General features: G+C 39.0%; 1 protein-coding gene across 2 annotated transcripts in view; it reads left to right on the top strand.

Moving 5' to 3' along the window:
- The window catches only part of CSMD1 (CUB and Sushi multiple domains 1), a 2,045,798-nt gene that overhangs the window by 1,642,456 nt on the left and 382,514 nt on the right, over window positions 1–20,828 (top strand). For both annotated transcript variants that reach the window (XM_005562521.5, XM_065518732.2), the window contains exons 22-23: window positions 9,671–9,840; window positions 14,366–14,522. In XM_005562521.5, coding sequence (XP_005562578.3) covers window positions 9,671–9,840; window positions 14,366–14,522 — 327 coding nt within the window. The remainder of the gene's footprint in view (window positions 1–9,670; window positions 9,841–14,365; window positions 14,523–20,828) is intronic.

Below are 20,828 nucleotides of genomic sequence, written 5' to 3'. Positions count from 1 at the left end.
AGGGGAGAGGGGAGCTGCCTAACTGCTCTGGGCTTGAATTAGCTCATCTGTAATGTAAGTCCCTTTCAGCTCTGAAATTTTATGGTTGAACAAGAGTGAACCCAAAGCATGTGTCAAGCATATTTATGAAGGGAAGAAAATACATATATTAGAGAGAGAGAGAGAGAAAATCTGGAGCAAAAGAAAACAATGAAAAAGAAAGAAGCCAAGCTATAGTAACACAACCTCTGGCAATTATGTTGGTTAAAAGCAGCACATGTCCCTTGGTATAACGATGGTGACAATTTCGTTTTTGTTGTCAGTTGTACCCTTTGATTGGATGATGGTTGCACACTCCTGCTAAGTGGGCATGATAGGCATTTGAATGCTGAATTTGCTTTTTCAGTGTGTTCTGGAGGAATCCAAGAGATAATTCCAAAGAGTAACAGGAACTTTTATTTCGGTACCTTGAAATGAAGTACTGGGCTCACGTGCTGGTACTGGCTTGTTGATCTGGTAGGGTGACGTTTATTGGCAATCTGGAAACTGTGCCACTGTAAGAAGTTTGGCAAAGGAGAATCATCACTGCTGTCGTAGCTTAAAGAGGGTGTATTGCCCACACAGCCAGAGCTCTCGTTGTTAGCTATACGGACAAGGTCTGGTCCCTGCCATAGCAACCCAGCCATGTTGCTCAGCATATTCTGGGCCTTACGAATTGTTCTTTAAAGTGACAGAAAACTGACTAATGTCGTTGTAAAGAAAAAAGGGAGGTGAGAGATTAACCAAAGTTCTCCTTAACACCAAGCCTTCTGAGTCCATGGAGTCCAGAATACAAACCACACTAATTTAACCAGTTAACAAACTGGAGGCAGGTGGGGGAGGTCTGAAGATAAAATGTAATAATCCATATAAAACACAAACTTGTTCACTTAGCATGACTTGTTTAGCATAACTGGTTTTATTTTACCATGGTGTAGAATCTCTTTGATTTTTTGGAGTTGCTTAGGAATATTATGTAACTCAAATGATAAAGCTCTCTTTTTGAATGTTAATGAGCCAGAGAGACACATAGTCAGAATTTCATTATTAAAAAAATTAAACAAAAACTTGAATCAAATCATCTGTGTCTCTTTCCAAAACAGGTGTCTATATATTTTTACAATCTGTTTTTATCCTAAAATAGATATCCTAAAATCTCCTAAAATCTTACTTTTTTGTGGTTAAAATATTTATTTGAGAATGGAAGGCAAATTTTGAATATTATCTCAAGAAAGAAAAGATACGGTATTTTGTAGATGATCTTAGGAGTTCCCAGAGTTGGTTGGAGTCTATTCCAGAGACTCCTAACTGAGACTGTTTGAAGTCTGGGCAAAACCCCCAATTCAGTGAAATTAAAGTGACATCTAGATATGTCACAGTAAGTAGTCTACTGATTATAATGATTAAGACCCATTAAATGTTATTCTATTTCATCCACAGTCATTATCTTTACATTGTTTTTCTTGTCATTCAAGTTTTTACTCTGCGGTCTAAAATATGAAAGAATAAGTAACCAGAGTTGGAAGAATAGTTACTATTTATTAAACACTGCATGGTAGACCAGCCACTGCTTCAGGCTCCTTCCATGTAATAATGTATTTAGTCCCATGACAATTCTATGAAGTAAACCCTACGGTTGACAGTTTCCTTTTACAGGTGGAAATATTAAGACACAAAGACCCTACAAACTTTGCCCAAGGACATAGAACTAGGAAGACTCAAACCCAGGGAGCCTGCAACTCAGCCTTTAACCACTGCACTGAACAGGGAAACGGAGGGCGTTGGACAGGCCCTTTTTGTATTTAGTCTTTTGCATTTTGCCTGCAGTTCCCTGATTTTTCTTCCAACCCCTCTGGTGCATTTGGGTGCTGTCTTCATTTCTCTCTCATTCCCCATACCTGCTTAGCTCCTAGTTCTGAAGGTTTCTGACCACTGCAGAGCTCTCAGGTCAGGCTCCTCCTGCCCACCCTCCTAGCTCCAACTCCCTCCATATCCCCTCATCCCCCTGATGGTTCCCCCAGCTCCCCAGACCCCACCACCCCCAGGGGCCGCAGCTCGCAGAATGCTCTCTCCAAAGTGAAAACCCCATCGATTCGCCCAATGTAACAGAGCCTGGTCAGTGCTTCCCCTACTAATCAGAGCAATCACTCTCCCTCCACTCTGTCCTGGCTCAGAGTCCCTCATTCACTGGCTCTCCAGAGTGCACCCAGCACTTACCCAGCATCCTTGTGCAGACAGATGGAGCCCTCTCAGGCCCACAGAGCAACAGGGCTCTTTCTATAAGATTGGTGCAAAGTAATTGCAGTTTTTGCCATTACATTTTTTTTTTTTTTTTGAGACAGAGTTTTGTTCTTGTCACCCACGCTGGAGTGCAGTGACGCGATCTTGGCTCACTGCAACCTCTGCCTCCCAAGTTCAAGTGATTCTCCTGTCTCATCCTCCCGAGTTGGTGGGACTACAGGCGCGCGCCACCGCGTCCAGATAATTTTTGTAATTTTAATAGAGATGGGGTGTCACCATGTTGGCCAGGCTGGTCTCGAACTCCTGATCTTGTGATCAGCCCGCCTTGGCCTCCCAAAGTGCTGGGATTACAGGCGTGAGCCACCGCACCCGGCCTCAAGTTGTCTTCATCTCTCTGTCTCCCTCCTCGGACTGACGGCTGCTTTACAGTGGGCTGCCTCATCCCTAAGCTCTGTGTATCCAAAAGAGGAAAATTGCTTTCCTCAGAAGCTTCTCTTTTCATCTCAAAAATTTGATTCATCCATACTTCATGTTCCTTTCTCTAAAATTATAGAAATAAAAATGATTTGCCTGTGGCAAGGAAAGAGGCAAATCCATACCAAAGGTTGCAGGTGATGCCTAAGGAATGTCGACTGAGTTAGAAGCATGCCATTTTAACCTCCCTAATAAATGTCTGACCTTAAATGGAATTTCTAGTGAGCGTCTGAGCTGAGAACTATTTTTCTATCAAGTCACTTTTCAGTGAAAGAGGTGGAAAGTTTTTTATTATTTGTGTTTATTCATTTTAGAGTTTTTTTCAACCTGATGATGTATTTAGGATGATAGAAATAATATCATATATACCTTGGGTATTCAACCTCAATGCTCAAACCATCTCTTCTGGCACGTGTTGGCACGTGTATTTTACATGTATTGTTTAGGATCTTCTTTTCCGCTTGCAAGTTAGAGAAAAAGTTGCCCACATTGGCTTAAGTCAAAATGAAAGTTTATTGGTAAGGTGATATAAAGTCCATACATAGGGACAGCTTCAGGTGAGGTTTGATCAAGGGTTCAACTTCATCAACAAGAACCTGAAGTCTCAGCATCTCTCAGTTTTGCCAACCTGGGTAAAGCACTAGGTGGCTTCCTGATCTCATATCATCACATACAGTGCAGTAGCCCCACATCCTGCAGCTCTGTGGAAACAGCTATGTCAAGATCGCTTATGTACAAGTCCTGGGTTTCCTCTCACTGGCCCACATTGAGTCCCATGCCTATTCCTGAGCAGTCATTGTGGCCAGGGCAGTCGTGATTAGCTTAGGACATTTAGAATTCCATCTGCACAGCTTTTGAATAATAACAAAAACTGAATATTTTGTGATGTTTTGTGACTTTTTGTAGTATTTTGGTCAAAAGAGCAGGAGCAAAGTTAGAGAGCACATATGATGGAGATAAATGTTCACTATAATTCTGTAACCTAATATTGCATCTATGACATCGTTTCAGAATTAGTTGAACAAAAAATTTTCTCAGACAAGGTGTTAAAGGGCTGTATATATACGTCAGCATAAGCCTTAAATGCATATCTAGTAAGAGAATTTTTTAAAAAATGAAAGAAAGTGAGATATAGCCTCTTATTGATTAACTGTATTAATCTATTTGCTTGACAAAGTAGAAAGTCACTGGGCGAAATAAAAAAAAGAAAAAAATCAACAACACCCTTATCCTCAATTTTTGAATGGATTATAAGTTATTTCCAACAGGCATAGTAAAACAAAATATCTTGCCTGTATTTTAATTTAATTTAGATCTAGTTTAACACTAAACTCTCTCTCTATAGAGGGAGATATATTAAAAAATATATCTCATTAAAAATACCAATATATAGAGTTTAGTGATATATATAATATATATGATACATATCATGTGATATATAAGATGCATATCATGTGATATATAAGATGCATATCATATGTGATATATATGAGACATATGTGATATGTGATATACATCACATGTGATATGTGATATATATGATATGTCTCATATATATCACTAAACTATATATAATTCTATGTAGTTCTCTAATTTTGGGTTTAAAAATTTGGAACAACATTCTAAGCTAAAATGTTAGTTTCTATTGCTTCTTAAAAGCTAATCCAATAATGACGCTAAATTGTAAAAATAAAGGTTTTAGGATAATGCATGGGCTAAAAATAGTACCATTTTGTGAAATTCTTAGATATTCTTTGTGAGTAAATATGGACTTGCACATTTTGATTTATATAGACTTCTATTATGGGCAAGATTTACTTATTGTGTAGAACACAATGAACTTGGTTTAAAGGAGAAAGGTAGATTTTCTGTTTCTGTTCCTTAGTTGAGCTGTTTTCTATTTCTGTACTTTTAAAATAAAGCTTCTAAAACATAGAGGCCTGCCTATTAATGGTTTTCCCAATTTCATAATGCCCTCAAAAGCCCCACAACAATGTCTACATTTTAATAACCAGAGCCATACACCTTTACTTTCAGTCATTATGTTAAGAAACATCTCTGTTAAATGTGAGGTATTGTGTAGGCTCAACATTATTTAGGTGGACAAGTTGCTTCAGCTGTAGAATTTGAATCCAATTTAACTGTATTGAATAGGCAGATTGAGAGGTTATATATTTTACTTAGTTTTTTAAATAATCAAATAAATAGTTATTTAATGTCCCCAATAAAATAACTTTCCCTACTATTGAATATGTATTAATTTATACAGACACTTTGGTTAATGTTATGAATTTGGGACTTCCTAGACTCCACGTCTGTCTGTTGTTGAGGCCACTCTCTGTGGTACTTTGCTACAGCAGGCCAAGCAGACTGAGACAGCAAATTTTGCAGGTAGCTGCCTTTGTACAGAAGAATTGACTGAAAAATCAATTAACTCCTTTCTCCTGTGTTAATTTAATTTTAATTAGTTTCGTTCAATTGCAAAAATCTAAGTGACAATTCAATTATAATTACCATTTCAGTAGCTTTTTTATAAAACAGCAAGTGATTTGTATTAAGAAACATTGTATTCATTCATCTTAAATTAATATTAAATAGACTATTGAAAAAAACTTCTTTAAAATGAAGCATTTAATTGTTCTAATGGTGATTTTCAATGAATGATTGAAATCAAGCTCAAATAATTTTTGAAATTTTGGTCACTTAACTGTTGCAATTTTCTGAGCACTTGCTCTTTACTTAATATCAGTGTCTTATTACATTATGTCCTCCGCGATACTGCTCCAGGGTCTGGAGCACCTCTCTCAGTTTCTTTGACACATCCATTCTTTGATTTGAATATCACGTTGTATCCATTTTTGTATACTGGGAGCCCACCCGCACAGCTGTGGAAACAAGGAAAAGGAAACATTTTGTGATATGTGAGCTATCTGGTGGTATCTTGGTCAGCAGGGGTAGTGTTAGAGAGCAGATAGGAAAGGAGATAACAAGCTTTGGCAAGAATTCTTCTAATTTAATTTGAAAACAGAATTAAGTCAGAAGACAAGCCTCCAAAAGTATACCAATGTTTCTTCAAAGAACATTTTGTAAAATAGTAACTTATACCATTCAGAAAGCTGCTTCCCTCAGCAGCATCACTTTCCTATCCTGTTGGACTCACAAGGTTATTAAAGTCATAAGCAAGTAACCCTCACGGATTATTTAATATCTGCCAATAGGAATGATTACCAACATTGTGTATTAACAAACATAGCACAATTATTGCACCTTCTGATAGCAGATTGCCTGGGGTTCAAAGAATAGTCTGCCTCTCACAGCTGTGTGATCTTGAGCCTGTTAATTAGTGTTATTGTGCCTCAGTTTTCTCATGTGTAACATGGGTTTAGTTTTGGTATATACTCCCATGGTTTTGTTTGTTTGTTTGTTTTGTTTTGTTTTGAGACAGAGCTTCTTTCTTGTTGCCCAGGGTAGAGTGTGGTGGCGTGATCTCGGCTCACTGCAACTTCGGCCTCCTGGGTTCAAGCAAGTCTCCTGCCTCAGCCTCCCAATTAGCTGGGACAACAGGCATGCACCACCATGCAAGGCTAATTTTTGTATTTTTAATAGAGATAGGGTTTCACCATGTTGGCCAGGCTTGTCTTGAACTCCTGACCTCAGGTAATCTGCCCGCCTTGCCCTCCCAAAGTGCTGGAATTACAGATGTGAGCCACCACGCCCAGCCAATGATGTAATAGTAATAAGAGCATGCATTATGTAAGTGACATATAGACCAAAAAAAAAAAAATTAGATAAATTCCTATACCCCATCAGGCATGGTATTACTACAACTCATTTTTCCTACGATTACTTCTTTGAACCTTCAAAGATATTCCTCTTCTATTGAAATTCTAGAATTTGTGTCACAAGTCAATCTTCACAACATCTATACCTTCTGTGTTTTTGTTTAGAGTCTTTAAAATTCAACTGTTTTAGGGCATTCCTCTTTTCCAAACATCCTTTTATCAGGGCACGTCCATGCTCCAAACTCTTTCAGGGAACTCCTGCCATGGTTCAAGGAAGCGCAGGCATTCCCTACAACCTGGTTCAGGCTGTGTTTGCAGTCCCATCTCCCGTAGTTCCTTCCTGTGATGCTTCACTTCGGTCATGTTGATAAAGCCATAAAAACATCCTATTTGTCTTGTACCTGAGACTGTGCCCATGTCCCAGCATTCCTTCCCCACCTGAAAATGATTTATTTATTTGCCACTATGCCAGTATATCTTCAATTGCATGAATTGTTTTTAAACTTGTAAACCTAACAAAAGACCTAAATTTGGAATGGTTGCCTTTGTCGATTTTTGTTAAATTCAATTTTAAATATTCCCTAATATTTGTGACTAGGTTTCATTCTCTGGTCGTTAGAATTATGTTCTTATTTTATTCCCTTTAAGGACAGCACCTTTTATAGCTGGAAACCCCAACTCTTCTCTCCATGGGGCAGCCGAGGGAGGACACACAGCTTGGCTTCTTTAAACTTTATTTTCATTTATTTTGGCTTTTATGTGAAAGACACTTTCTTCAGGAAGGAAAAAAAAATAAAAGAATATCCAACAAAGATATTCAATATCCACAAATTATTAACTTTTCCAAGGAGCTTACTATCTAAATAGCTTATTGTTGAGTTTAAACTCTAAAGTCATTTTTCTTTCTCTCTCTTTTTTTTTTTTTTGGAGATGGAGTCTTGCTATGTCTCCATGAGGGCAGTGGCGGATCTCAGCTCACTGCAACCTCCACCTCTCAGGTTCAAACAATTATCCTGCCTCAGCCTCCCAAGTAGCTGGGACTACAAGCGTGCGCCACCACGCCCAGCTAATTTTTGTATATTTAGTACAGACATGGTTTCACCATGTTGGCCAGGATGGTCTCAATCTCTTGACCTCGTGATCCACCCCCATCAGCCTCACAAAGTGCTGGGATTACAGGCATGCGCCACTGCCCCCAGCCTGTAAAGCCATTTTTCTTCAACCTTACACTGTCTGCAAATCATCAAATTGCTAACAGAGAAGGATCACTGTTCAAACACAGCAAGGTGTGGGCTGGAGTAGGGATGCCCAAGTATGGAGCATGAGAAACACATCAGTTGCTTTTCTCTCCATATTTATATATTTATATCTATTTTGTAGATATATATTATATATAATATAGATATTTTATAGATATAAATATATTTATATGTATTTATAAATACACACCTACTCATGGGTGTATATATATATATGTCTTTTAAGATGGTTTTTAAGTTATTATAGTTATACAATATATAATTATGATTGTATAATTATATTACTGTAATTTCTTAAAATGATTTTAAATTCCCAATGGCATCTTTGAGTCACCAATTGCCTGCACTTCTCCCTCAACACTTGCACCCTGAGAACCATATCCAAAGTCTGCCTTTCTATCTTTGTTTAAGGAGGATAAGGGAGAAGTGAACCCAAGTTGTCAAGCGTTTTCCTCTCTGACTTTCTCCCTACACCCTTCCACATGGAAGCATTCTGAGATTCAGTGTGCACAAATCACTGGGGGGCAATCATGGATCTCTAGCAACTTCCTGCTGGCAAGTGGATTAGGATGCCCATGGTCAGTGACGTAGCTGATTGTGTTCATGGTCAAAGAGGGAGTGAGGGTGTGAGAGAATCAGCATCGTGGCAATGGGCATGCAGAAATCATCTGCAAAATTCTGCAATACCTTGAGCAACCCACTGGAAAATGAACACTGTGCATCCTTCCTTCCCACTCTCAGTACATACCTGGCATTTAACTGATGCTCGGTTTCCAACCTAACAATTATTCTTCAAACGAATAGGCATTCTGTGGGATATTTACATCAGAGTGCTGGGCACATCATATAGTCTGTAAAATTGTTGGTGCAGACTCCTGTGGAGCTCTCTTGGCACATACAAACCTCTGTGTATGTGTGCACCCGCATATGTAGCCACTTTATTATTTTGTGTGTGTGTGTGTGTGTGTGTGTGTGTGTGTGTGTGTGATTGTATTGGACTTAGAATTTAGGAGCAACAAGAGTTAATGCTGTGATACAATCTTGTCCAACCCGCGGCCCACAGGCCACATACGCCCCGACGCAGGCTTGCCTGTGGCCCAACACAAATTCGGAAGCATTCTTGACCTAAACTGTTCACTTTCACAGTGAAACAGGTGCTGAAAAGTTAAGTGACTTTCCGCAGGTTGACAGAAAGTAGACAGTTGTATGTATTTTCACTTTGACCTTGATAAGAGGAATTTTGTTTGGTATAAATTTAGATCGAGAAGTCAACTATCCTCTTCCTTCATTGGGAAAGGGGGAGAAGCAGATATTTACTGCCGTTGAATGTTCTTCCATCCTAAGACATAATGCTAAGGCCTTCAGGGCTGTGACATCCTGAAGACTGCGACAAGATAACTCAGTGGTTTGGTCTGTCGTTAGATTCCCCTTTGAATGCGTCCCAGTTGGTGCCATAAGATACCAGTGAAGAAAAACTGCAGAGAAACAACGGTAGAATGGGTGCATGGGAATTGGTGGAGACATTTCATGAGACAGGAACGAGGCTAGTGGGAGAGGTGCTGTGACAACCTGGTGACACAGCTCCTCAGCCATGGTGCCGGAGCACCTCTGTTTTATTCTAGAACTCTCTGTGTGAGACCATGCTGCTTCCACATAGTCAGAGGTCATTCTGTTAAAATAAATAAGACACTTTTGAAAATGAGCTAAGCGGGGTATCTTTTTGTGTCCAGTTGGTAAAACAATTTTAAAAAATCACTGATCTATTTTAAAATAATATATTATTAACAGACATACATTGATAGAAGAGGAAGCTATCATGATTTTAAAGGTTTTAATCTGTTAAAAACAGTAATTCCACTTTTGAATCCTCTTTCTCTGATGTCCTATTTATTTTAGCTGAATGTGGAGCAAGTGTCAAAGGAAATGAAGGAACATTACTGTCTCCAAATTTTCCATCCAATTATGATAATAACCATGAGTGTATCTATAAAATAGAAACAGAAGCCGGCAAGGGTATCCACCTCCGAGCACGAAGCTTCCAGCTGTTTGAAGGAGATACTCTCAAGGTAAAAAGAATCTTCTCCAACAGGATGACTCCAACTTTTCTTCTCAAAAAATATATTGTCTGTTTTTCTACATATAGATATATGCACATATTGATGTATCTTTTATGTATGATTTATTTATATTTATTTACAAATAATTTTGAGGAAGTGTCATATCACTTCGCTTAGAACAGTATATGTGGACTTTGAAATAACCTTGTAGATAAACCTAGATCTAACATTTATTAGTCCAGCACCTCGTGTAAGTTATTTAACACTTTTGATCTTCAGCGTCCTTATGTGTAAGAAAACACAGCTATACCTACATTTTTGGACTGTCTTGAGGATTTAATCTAATAACATAAGTGGATGTTCCTAGCATTGTGTCTGGCACATAATTGTAACTATTAAAACTTGCAGGGTCCTCAAACCAACCCTTTCTGTAGTTAATCTTGATTTTTAAATGTGGCCATAGTGTGGAAAGCTGGAAAGGTTCTGAAGTGATAACAGAGGCAAATCCAGCCACGGTGATCAGATCACAGACAGGGCTGATGAGGAGACCCCAAGCCAGGACAAGACAGAATCTCAATATTGATTGCAGGGGTACCCAAGTCCTGCCTTGATTTATAAAATCCCAGCTCCAACCAGAAATGCCCCTTAACTCCTAAGATTCTGATATAATTTTCACCTCTACTGTACGTATTTCAATAAACTGGAAACCTTCTATGATCTAGGGTCTGGAGAATGGGCAGCCTAGCCTCGGGGCACTGAAAGGGAAAAGATTTAAGCAACAAGACCTAATGCTGTGATACAATCTCGTCCAACCCGCGGCCCACAGGCCACATGTGGCCCAACACAGCTTTGCCTGTGGCCCAACACAAATTTGTAAACATATTTAAAACACTATGAGACTGTTTGTGTTTGTGATTTTCGTAAAGCTCATCAGCTATCGTTAGTGTTAGTGTATTTTATGTGTGCCCCAAGACAGTTCTTTCAACATGGTTCAGGGAAGCCGAAAGATTGGACACCCCTGCTAGAAATCACCCATCCAATCACCTGCTTATTTCAGTGAGGTGAGCAATTTCGTTGAACAGAAGCCTGGTTTCGGGCAAGAAAGGAACACGTGGCTCTTTTTATTCCCTTTTTAAAATTCCAGGGGTTTTTCAATTAATTTACATCTACCTAGATGCACATAATGATGCATTTTAGATTCAGTACTGTCAACTCACTTTGAACTATGAGCAGTATAAGAGAATATGCAGAAAGCCAACTAAAAGGGAAAACCCTGTTTGTCCTCCCTTTACAGAATGGCTGGAATGGAGCCCCCGCTGGGCTCCACTTGACCTCATTAGAAGTTATGTGCACAGGTCAGGAGATGAAAGGGCCTTCCTTCCTCCTAAGGCCGCGTTTGACTGTATTTCAATGTCATCATTTAGCAGAGTGGTTTTATTCTAGTTGTTCTTTCATTTTAATAGTCTTTTGAAAGCTCACGCTGGCAGTATGAGGGACTGTAATTAAGAAGTGGTTTTTAGGCCGGAAACTAGCACATTCTTACTAATCTAAAAAAAAAAAATAGTTACATCACAAGTAGGCATTTTCTGAATTTTTTAATAACCTCAAATTTAGAAGTCAGTAAGCCTTTAAGGCAAACTTTTAAATAACTCTTAACTATACTTTAGTGCAGGTGAGTGATTAGAGATACTGCATAAAATATACAAGGATAAATATTATTGGAATGGAAGGAAGGAAATTACATTCATTTGTGATTGCATGCCATTTAAAGTTGTTGATTATAACAAAAAGTTTTTTTTAAAAAACTTGCTTCTCACATTTAATTACAGAGAAGCTGTCAATCGTATAAAATGCCTACATGTTTTGCAGGCATATATTTTGTTAAATATGCTAATAAAGATCTCTGTTAAAAACATTTCTAGTAAAATTATCTTAATTTTTGAGCCTAATGCTGTTCACATTGATCCCTCGCACATACTGCGATGTAATAATAAAGACTAAAATTTTATATTCACGCAACCCCTGCACACATAAATAAATATGATGTTTTCTTGCTTCATGTGGAAAAATCATATAAGAGATATCGAGCTCTCAGAAACATGTCATGAAAGGAATATAGAATGGAAAGCACAATTAATTTTGGAAATAAATCTGCAGGGTATAGTTTCTGTTAAACGGGGAAAGATTTCCCCAGAACTTTCAGTATTGTCATGCTAACATTCTGTGTGACGTTTTCTGATCTGTGATCATCTGCTAACCCAGCAACATCCCTTAAAGTATATGGCATTGATTAAATGCCAAACTCTGAGGAGGGTGGTCTGTAGTGCAAATACTTACAGCCTTGTATTAAACAAGTGAATCCAGAAGGCTTTCTCTAATAACTGAAAAGAACCCTTTGAATCTAGCTACTTATAGGTGAAAAAATATAACTAGGAAATGTTGTACAGAACAGGTGTAGCCTGTTCCTCATACCATTGGGATCAGAAATCAAATCTTCTGACTTCCACTTCTATCTGGGTTTTTATTTGTGATCAATGCAAAACCTGAACCCAGATTTTAACTTTAGAGAACTGACAGGGGAAAGCTCCATGTTAATCAGTGACATACTCGTTCTCTGGGGTGTCGGTGGTTGGACCCAGTGCTAATTGCTGATGACGTGGATAAAGAAGGAAGAACTCCTGTTCTGAAGAATCTTATGATTAAGCCTTTGAGCTGTTTATGTTTAGTGGTTCTAACCATGAAACCACTGGGAGCGAGGTACAATCTGTCAGGGATCCACAGTGCACTTGGTCAAGTCCTCATGAGGAAGCCAAGATTCAGGAGAGCGGATGAGCTCACAGTGTGTCAGGACCGAGCAGCGGCTTCACGGAGTGTCGAGTTCTTTCGTGTTTCCCCGTCTTCATGGATTTCTGTGAATTACAGACAATTCCACGGTATACGGGGTAGCCCAAGGCCTTCCTGGGGAGACCTGCACATTTTCTCTTTGACCCAGACTCCTCTGGACTTAAAACCTTTTAGTCTCTGGATGTCAGACCCTGGCTCATCTAATAAAAACATGGAATAAACCAAATAATGGTTTTTAAACAATGACCTGGGACAATAGTCTTTTAGTAAGGAGATTAAAGGGTATCTGATTCTACCCCACTAGCATGTCCATATTTAGTTGTAATGAAATAACTACCCACAAAATTATCTTTTCTAAATGTATTTTCTCCTTTTCTGAGTATGTGTGTCTGTGTACATCCCTGGGTTTATATATTAATTGAAAGACAATGAAAGAAGAATTAATCCATATAAAGAGGAAATAAGTGGGGAAAATAAACACATTGAAAGAGCCTACTAGGACTCTGTTTAATTTTATTTAGTTAGGGTTCCATTTTTCTATTAAGACAAACTGAGCATTTTCCAATATAATGTAATAAATGTTTATTTTTATGGTCCCCTGTTAGTGAGGGAGGCAGGCAGATTAGCTGTGCCCACCTAGTGCTCTATTGTTATTGGGATGCGAGGACTGCTGCATTGACTTTTTTATTTTATTTTAAGCTCTGGGAATTAACCTGTGCAGAAATTGCAGGTTTGTTATATAGGTATACAAGTGCCACGGTGATTGACTGCACCTATCAACCTGTCATCTAGGTTTTAAGCCCCACATGCATTAGGTATTTGTCCTACCAGAAAGTCAGTGCTGTTTCTGTTACCTGAGCCTCAGGGCATTGGCAGAAAGTGCATGGCTGAAACACTTTTACCCGATCCTCATTCAGAATATAGCGGTGACACCAACCCACTGCTCCCCACCGTGTGACCTGTCTCCCCAAAAGTTGGGAACCATGACTGAACTTTCCCTCTCCCAACTGGTCAAAACTAAGCCATGTCTTCTTTATATTCCACATACTTACTGTATCTACTCTTGTTTTACAACCCCTTGGGAAGATAATGTCACATACAGAGCACTTTAAGCAACATCACACTTCTGTGTTACTATTACATGATGAGATACTTCTGTTATTACAAATTCAAGATGAAAGCCACCTCAGGCTTGCAGACCACAGAATGTGACAAGATTCCGGCACACTGTGTTGTCCTTTAATGCATCCAGACAGAAGGGAACAGAAGGGAAGGGTATGGTCTTTGACTTAGTTGAGAGTTCGGAGGAGATATTCAAGACTAAAATATTATAAATCTTTCCCACTTTTATAACTGAACTATGAGAAAAGGAATAAACAGATAGGTAGTGAAAAACGTAAAGAAATATTTATTTAATTTTAAGTAAACACAGAAAGAGCTCTTAAAGTAATGAATATGAAATGATCTGAACAAGAATGGGATCTTTTGCCTCTAATGTTAATGGTAAAGATAAAACTTAAAGAATGAATATGATTTAGCACTAAGTCCTTCATTTATCTTTCTATACACTATACGCCTTTTGTAAGTATCGTATAAAACAGCGTCTTTGAAGATTTGGATGTCTTATTAATATTGCTAACATAAGAGTCCAATGAAGGCATAGAGAGACTCATGCTGTGATTTTCGTCAGGTCTACGATGGAAAAGACAGTTCCTCACGTCCACTGGGCACCTTCACTAAAAATGAACTACTGAGGCTGATCCTAAACAGCACGTCCAATCACCTGTGGCTGGAGTTCAACACCAATGGATCTGACACCGACCAAGGTTTTCAACTCACCTATACCAGTAAGTAACATACGACTTAATCACATTCTTTTTCATTTTGTCAGGACACATCTGATACCTGGCTTATGTTAAGTTTTAAATATTGATTTTGTTCTGGCTGCCTACTGTCTTTTGGATTGCAGTTTAATTCTCTACTCTGTTGACTGGTTTGTATACTTAGACACATTACTAGTAGTTGCTTGAAATTTATCTACTTGGAAATATTAATTTTAATAACAAAATAGTTGGACCTGAAAAGGAAACATAAAACATTTTAGATCTGATGGGCTTAAATATATTGATTGTGGTATAGTGTATATAGTACACAATGATAAAAATTCATGTGCTTATATATGAAGGATTTAGAAGAAATGTTTGAGGTAACTGGAGGTAATAGACTTTGAATGACACATGCACGCATATATATTTTTTTATACATTTAATCATATATATATGTATAAGCACACACACATAACAACTGTATGTAGTAAATTATTTTCTTTTCACGACTAATTTTTGAGATGAGAGAACTAAGAAGAATACTTTCAATACTTGCCGAAGATAACCAGGACTTTTTTTTTTCTTTATTATACTTTAAGTTCTAGGGTACATGTGCACAACGTGCAGGTTTGTTACATATGTATACATCTGCCATGTTGGTGTGCTGCACCCATTAACTCGTCATTTACATTAGGTATATCTCCTAATGCTATCCCTCCCCCCTACCCCCTTCCCACAATAGGACCCAGTGTGTGATGTTCCCCTTCCCATGTCCAAGTGATCTCATTGTTCAGTTCCCACCTATGAGTGAGAACGTGCAGTGTTTGGTTTTCTGTTCTTGCGATAGTTAGATAACAGTTTTAAGAGTTGGTGGAGCCAGGATTGAACCTGCAGCTCCCAGTTTTCGGTGCTCGCCCTCGTTTGTATGAACAAATCAATGTGGAATATGTTTTTAAAGACGTAAACAAAGAAGCCAAAAGAACAGGGAAATAAAAGAGATGCTGTGTTCCAAAAGCAGGAATTTGCAATATGATAACTGCCATTTATAGCATTTTTAGTTCTGAAGGAAAAGAAAAAGCTATTTGGTGTGGATAAGTAATTAAAATTAACTAATTAATTAACATGTTTAAAGTGTATGGAATTGTCAAATCCTTCACTCATCAGATACATTTAAAAACCATATGATACTGAACACCATGACTTTAGAAATTTAAAAGTTTGGGGATTTGAGCGTAAAAACATGTTAGTGACAGACACCTTTATTTGACAGATGGGCAAAAAAGGGCCTAGAAAAGATAATAATCATCCCATAGACCCAAAGCTAAGAGGAAGATTAATCACCTCAAATTCCTCTGAGGAGGAAAAATCACAGGTGAAGAATTGTAAGACTTTGGGCAAAAAAATAGAATATGTGTGGCTAAAATCATGAGAAAACCAGTTTTTGACTTTTGTGCTAATACTGTTGAAAAGTCTGAGTCAATAGAAAGCCTGTGAATTGACATTTATGCATGATAAACTGATAATTGATGTTACAAGGTCAACCTGTAATTATAATTTTTACTGGAATTTTACTTTCCAGGATTTCGCTCTCAGAAATGTCTCAAAGAGCTCTTGTAAAGCCATTTCGCTTGCAGATGGAATGAATGCTATTGTGATTGCTTTTTCCACTTCTCGTCCCTGTTGAGATGTTCAATGTATTTTGTTTTCTTACTTGGATGTCTTCATCCCCACTTCCTTGCCCCTGCACTAGTCTTAGAGGAACACAGATACTTGAGAAGAAAAACTGTTTGAAAAGCCTGTGGGTAAATTAAATTTTGTCTAATTACGGGGAAGTTCCGTGCACACCTACGTTGTTCTTCCAGCTCTCTTGCCACTGAACACGTTTTCGTTGCCTTTTACAAATCCTGCCCCTGCTGCGGCTCCCTGGGCAAAGAGCAGAAAACGTTGGCCTGGGTTCCTCCCTCTCTCCTGTGACCTCACCCTCAACACTGCTGCAAGTTGGGATCTTACTAAGCTCACCATTTCCCTTCCCGTGGCTGCTTCACAGAAAACACATTGTGCTTAGCTTGTATTTTATTTCTCGTTACGTTTCCAACCCTAGTAACTGTTTCCCATGTTCCTCCAACTATGTCCAGTAGGAATGATGTCTCGTTTATAAACACTTGGTCTCATTTTCTCACGGTGATGCACAAAGTATCCAGGAAAAGATGTACGCATACTGGAGTCTCAGGGGCTTGGAATCGATGTAGGGAGACTGAACTGTTTCTGTAACTCTGAAGCCTCTTTTATTGTCCAGGTGGCACTTAGGAAGATCCATGTGCTCCAGAGCCGTGTGACTGGATGGAAACTAGAGGTGGTCGGCTTGTTCCATGATTATGTCCACCTTCCCTCACCCAAGGCCTGTGTCAGTGGGCAAGGCTCAGCCCTGCCTGGACCCCATGTGGATGCTGTGACTCTATTGTTCACAGGCATCCAGCATCACTTTAGGATGTTTTGCTATCACTCCCACTTCACTGAATAGCTTTGTAAAATCTTGAATCGATCCATCCGTTTAAGGGCACCTTTCAATTCTATGGACATTTCTGATTACATAGTAGCACACATGTTCTATAAATAGGAGAAAGAAATATTGGAGAGGACTGGAACTTGGCTTTTATTATAATCAATTTGACAGGAGTAATTTTCTTGTTCTCCCTGTTTCACCTTTTTGGTTCCACCTACAAAACCCAGACACTCCTCAGATCTGCTTTGCAAGATTATCTTCGAGTTGGAACATACTGTCTGATGGGAAAATATATTTGTAATAGAAAATTGGTGGTGCTGATAGCTATATAATCAAAATAGTATTCACCTCACATTAAATTGTTAGGTTTAAATATAAGTAATTAAGCCTAAGAAATCCCTAGCTCCCCAAGGTGATCAAATACCTGAATCAAATATCCCAAAAAGATGTGTCAGAAATGATGACTGGTTATACAAAATATTTTATGCGAGTTATTAACACTTAAGACTGTGTAAAGACACTTTCAACTATTTTCAAAAGACTTTTATAATTGCCTCTTGCTAGTTAATTGCATTACTTAAGGAAACATTAGTATTTAAATGTTTCAGATCCACAATTAATGCATATACATGAGTAGATTAGAAAATGTCAACAGAGAGTAAAATATATAGCTTAATTTAAAAAACCCTAACATTTTTAGAAATGGGTACAAACAATATTTGTTTATCCCTTAAAATTTACAAAAGCATACACTTAGGTACCTTTCAACTTTACAATCCTGGTAATTCCAGGTCTTGGGAAATAGCTCCTTTTACTCTTCTTTATGAATTAAAAACTGAGTCTTCGGGAAGGGGAACATCACACACCGGGGCCTGTCATGGGGAGGGGGGAGGGGGGAGGGATTGCATTGGGAGTTATACCTGATGTAAATGACGAGTTGATGGGTGCAGCACACCAACATGGCACAAGTATACATATGTAACAAACCTGCACGTTATGCACATGTACCCTAGAACTTAAAGTATAATAATAATAATAAATAAAAATAAATTTAAAAAAAGAAAAAACAAAAACCGAGTCTTCAAATCTTTTAGTGATTTGGTGCACACAGGGAGTAGTGTAATTGCAACCCAAATCCAGGCCTTCTAACTGAATACCGGAATTGTGGATGAACTTATTTTCAATGATTTTAGGTGATCCTGCTTTGGCAGGCATCAAATATATTGACCGATATTGACACATGCAAAGGAATTGGCAGGGAAGAAAAGCCAGAATATCTTTGGGCCAAACTGGAATAAATACGTTAGTGAATAGGCATTTGTGAAGCAACTACTGTTTTCTGCATAGTAAGTCAGACCAAAATAAAACTTTAAAAGTGTACCTTCATTACAAAACACTGCTTTTCATTACAGATTTGTCTATTTTCATACCAGATAATATGCTTCTGGTGTATAATGATGTCAAATGGAGTCATAACCCATAGCTCTGTGAAATCGGGGACAATGAGTGTCCACTTGCTTGTACTTCTTTGCACGTTACACAGATGTGTGATCTGTGACATAAGACACTTAGACTGGATCATTGTCATTCAGTTTGTATTCCCTGGGGACACCAAGGGTCCACAGAACTGTCTCAGGCAAGAAGAGTTTCACCTTAAGTAACAGAAGCGTTGGTTATCAGAGTAGCCTTCTGAAGGTGATTTATTGATGTTGATACAGGGTTTCTGGTACATGGACCAGCTTCATCAATTATTTCAAATTACAGAACTGGCATTCTGATGTTAAATTAAAGTCCTGTGGGCCCTCTGATGAGATAAATCTATTTGGGGTACACCGATGGAACCAGATGTCTGAGCCTACAAAATCACCCAGGGGATGCTTTCGAATGACAGCTGGTTAGCTTTCCTAAGGCAACCCCCCTACCCTTGGCTCTTAAAAATCTCACTTTTTTGATAGAGAAGAGGACCTATAGTCAGGCACATCTTTAGAATGTTCTCCAAACAGAGGCTTGAAGTGAAGGACTCGTGAAAATGGATAAGGAATTACAGATGGGTATAAAAGACATTCCAAACAAACATTGAAAGGCTGGAGATGAACAATTGGATCTGCGAGATACAGCTGCCACAATTCCATATGGCAATTTTGTACCAATTATTTTAAAAAGAAAAAATAAAGCCCTTTCTCTGGAAAGTTACAGTCCTCAGGATGCACCCTGCAGGAGTGCACTGGCCAGCCCTGAAAATGAATCAGCTGCATAGCTGGTCTCCCGGGAGAGGCCCTGCCTCTGAGCCCAGACACTTTGCAACGCTGTTTAATTTAGAGACATGGAAATAGGGACATTCACGATTCCTTCTCTTTATCCTGCCCCACAGCCAGATTTCTCATCCCTGTAAATTTTCATTTTGGGGAATCCTAAATTGGTCCCCTTATCACTATCCTGAATTCTCCATGTTTCCCTTTATTATACTTAGCTGTGTTTTGATTTACACAGTTCCCATTATTTTACTGATGTACTTGGTCACGGTCTACCGCCCTCTTTCACTCACTAGTTTCTGTTCCATGGACACTGACTAAACTTGTCAAGAAACGCCCAGCACCCACACATGGCTAAGCCACTCCCTGGGCACAGAGGCGTGGACGCCTAGGTGACCTGGACATAGAGATAAGACAGGCATACACATGTGGTTCAATAACTGGACTCGGACATCCGATATGTTGTGTCTTGTGGCTGGTTTTAGCACCTCAGATGGATGACAGACTCCTCAAGGGGCTCCTTTTGTATTTGCATTTATTTTTGGACACAATTCCAATCCCACAAGGCCTGCTTGGCATGAAGTTTCATAAATGATGTCGCTTGGGAAACGAAAGCAGCTGCCAAAGCAGGAAGCTGGAGAGGTGTCTACAGTGCAGACGTGATGAAGAGGCTCATCGGGGAAATCCTACTCGAGCTTCCCTTCCACAAACTGCCAGTGATTTCCTGGCCAGAGGGTATTGGCAGAAGTTTGAACAGAGGCAGAAGGAACATCATAAACACTTAGGGTCTGGGTCTGTAGCAAAGCCACTCAAAGGGATACTTTGGTTTAATGACACAAAAAATAATCAGATCCCTCTGGGCTGACTTTCCCTTGGTCCACTAGACTGATTCCAGGTGAATGTGTGATCAGTGCCCAAACTCCTAGGGAGCACTTGATCTCAGCAGACGCAGGACTGGTCTTTCTTTGAATCATTTTGAGATGGTTGAGCTTGAGGCCATGGGCTGCTCTGTCCAGGCGCTGGTTTTGTGGATATGCATTCCCTGAACATCAGCACTAGACACAGCATTGATGAAAGAGCGGCCATCACTTACCGAGAACATCCTGTCATTCTTTACACCTATCTCATTGTTTAGGCAGGACTGCCGACCGCAAAGAGACCTTTAGGGCCATCAAAATAAACCCAAGCTTAAATTTTGGTTGTAGAATAAACCTTGTGGGTGAGGGTCAGGCGTGGGTGTAATTACGCAGGACAGTGACTACCCCTGGCTTGCTTCTAAGGGATGCTTCATAAATATTGGCTGAATAGATATAAAAATGTTTAATTAAAAATTGAGGAATAATAAAAGCAATTCATTTCATCCAGTTCAATATGCTTATAAAAAATCTTTTCCGCTTGTGAAAGGTTCTAGACTTTGAGATAAGTAAGGGGATGGAAGATGGGGATAGAGAGAGTCTGTCATGTTAGTTTGTGGCAGAGTCATGTACTGAACCCTTTTCAATCTTCCTGTTATCATGCCCAGGGTTCCAGGGGGTTAGTCAGCCGTGCTCTGGAGGCAGGGGAGCAGCAAGG

The sequence above is a fragment of the Macaca fascicularis genome, chromosome 8 (genome assembly GCF_037993035.2).
Source record: "Macaca fascicularis isolate 582-1 chromosome 8, T2T-MFA8v1.1".
NCBI lineage: Eukaryota > Metazoa > Chordata > Mammalia > Primates > Cercopithecidae > Macaca > Macaca fascicularis.
The sequence above is the reverse complement of the archived record's forward strand: the minus strand, read 5'-3'. Positions and strand labels throughout refer to the sequence as shown.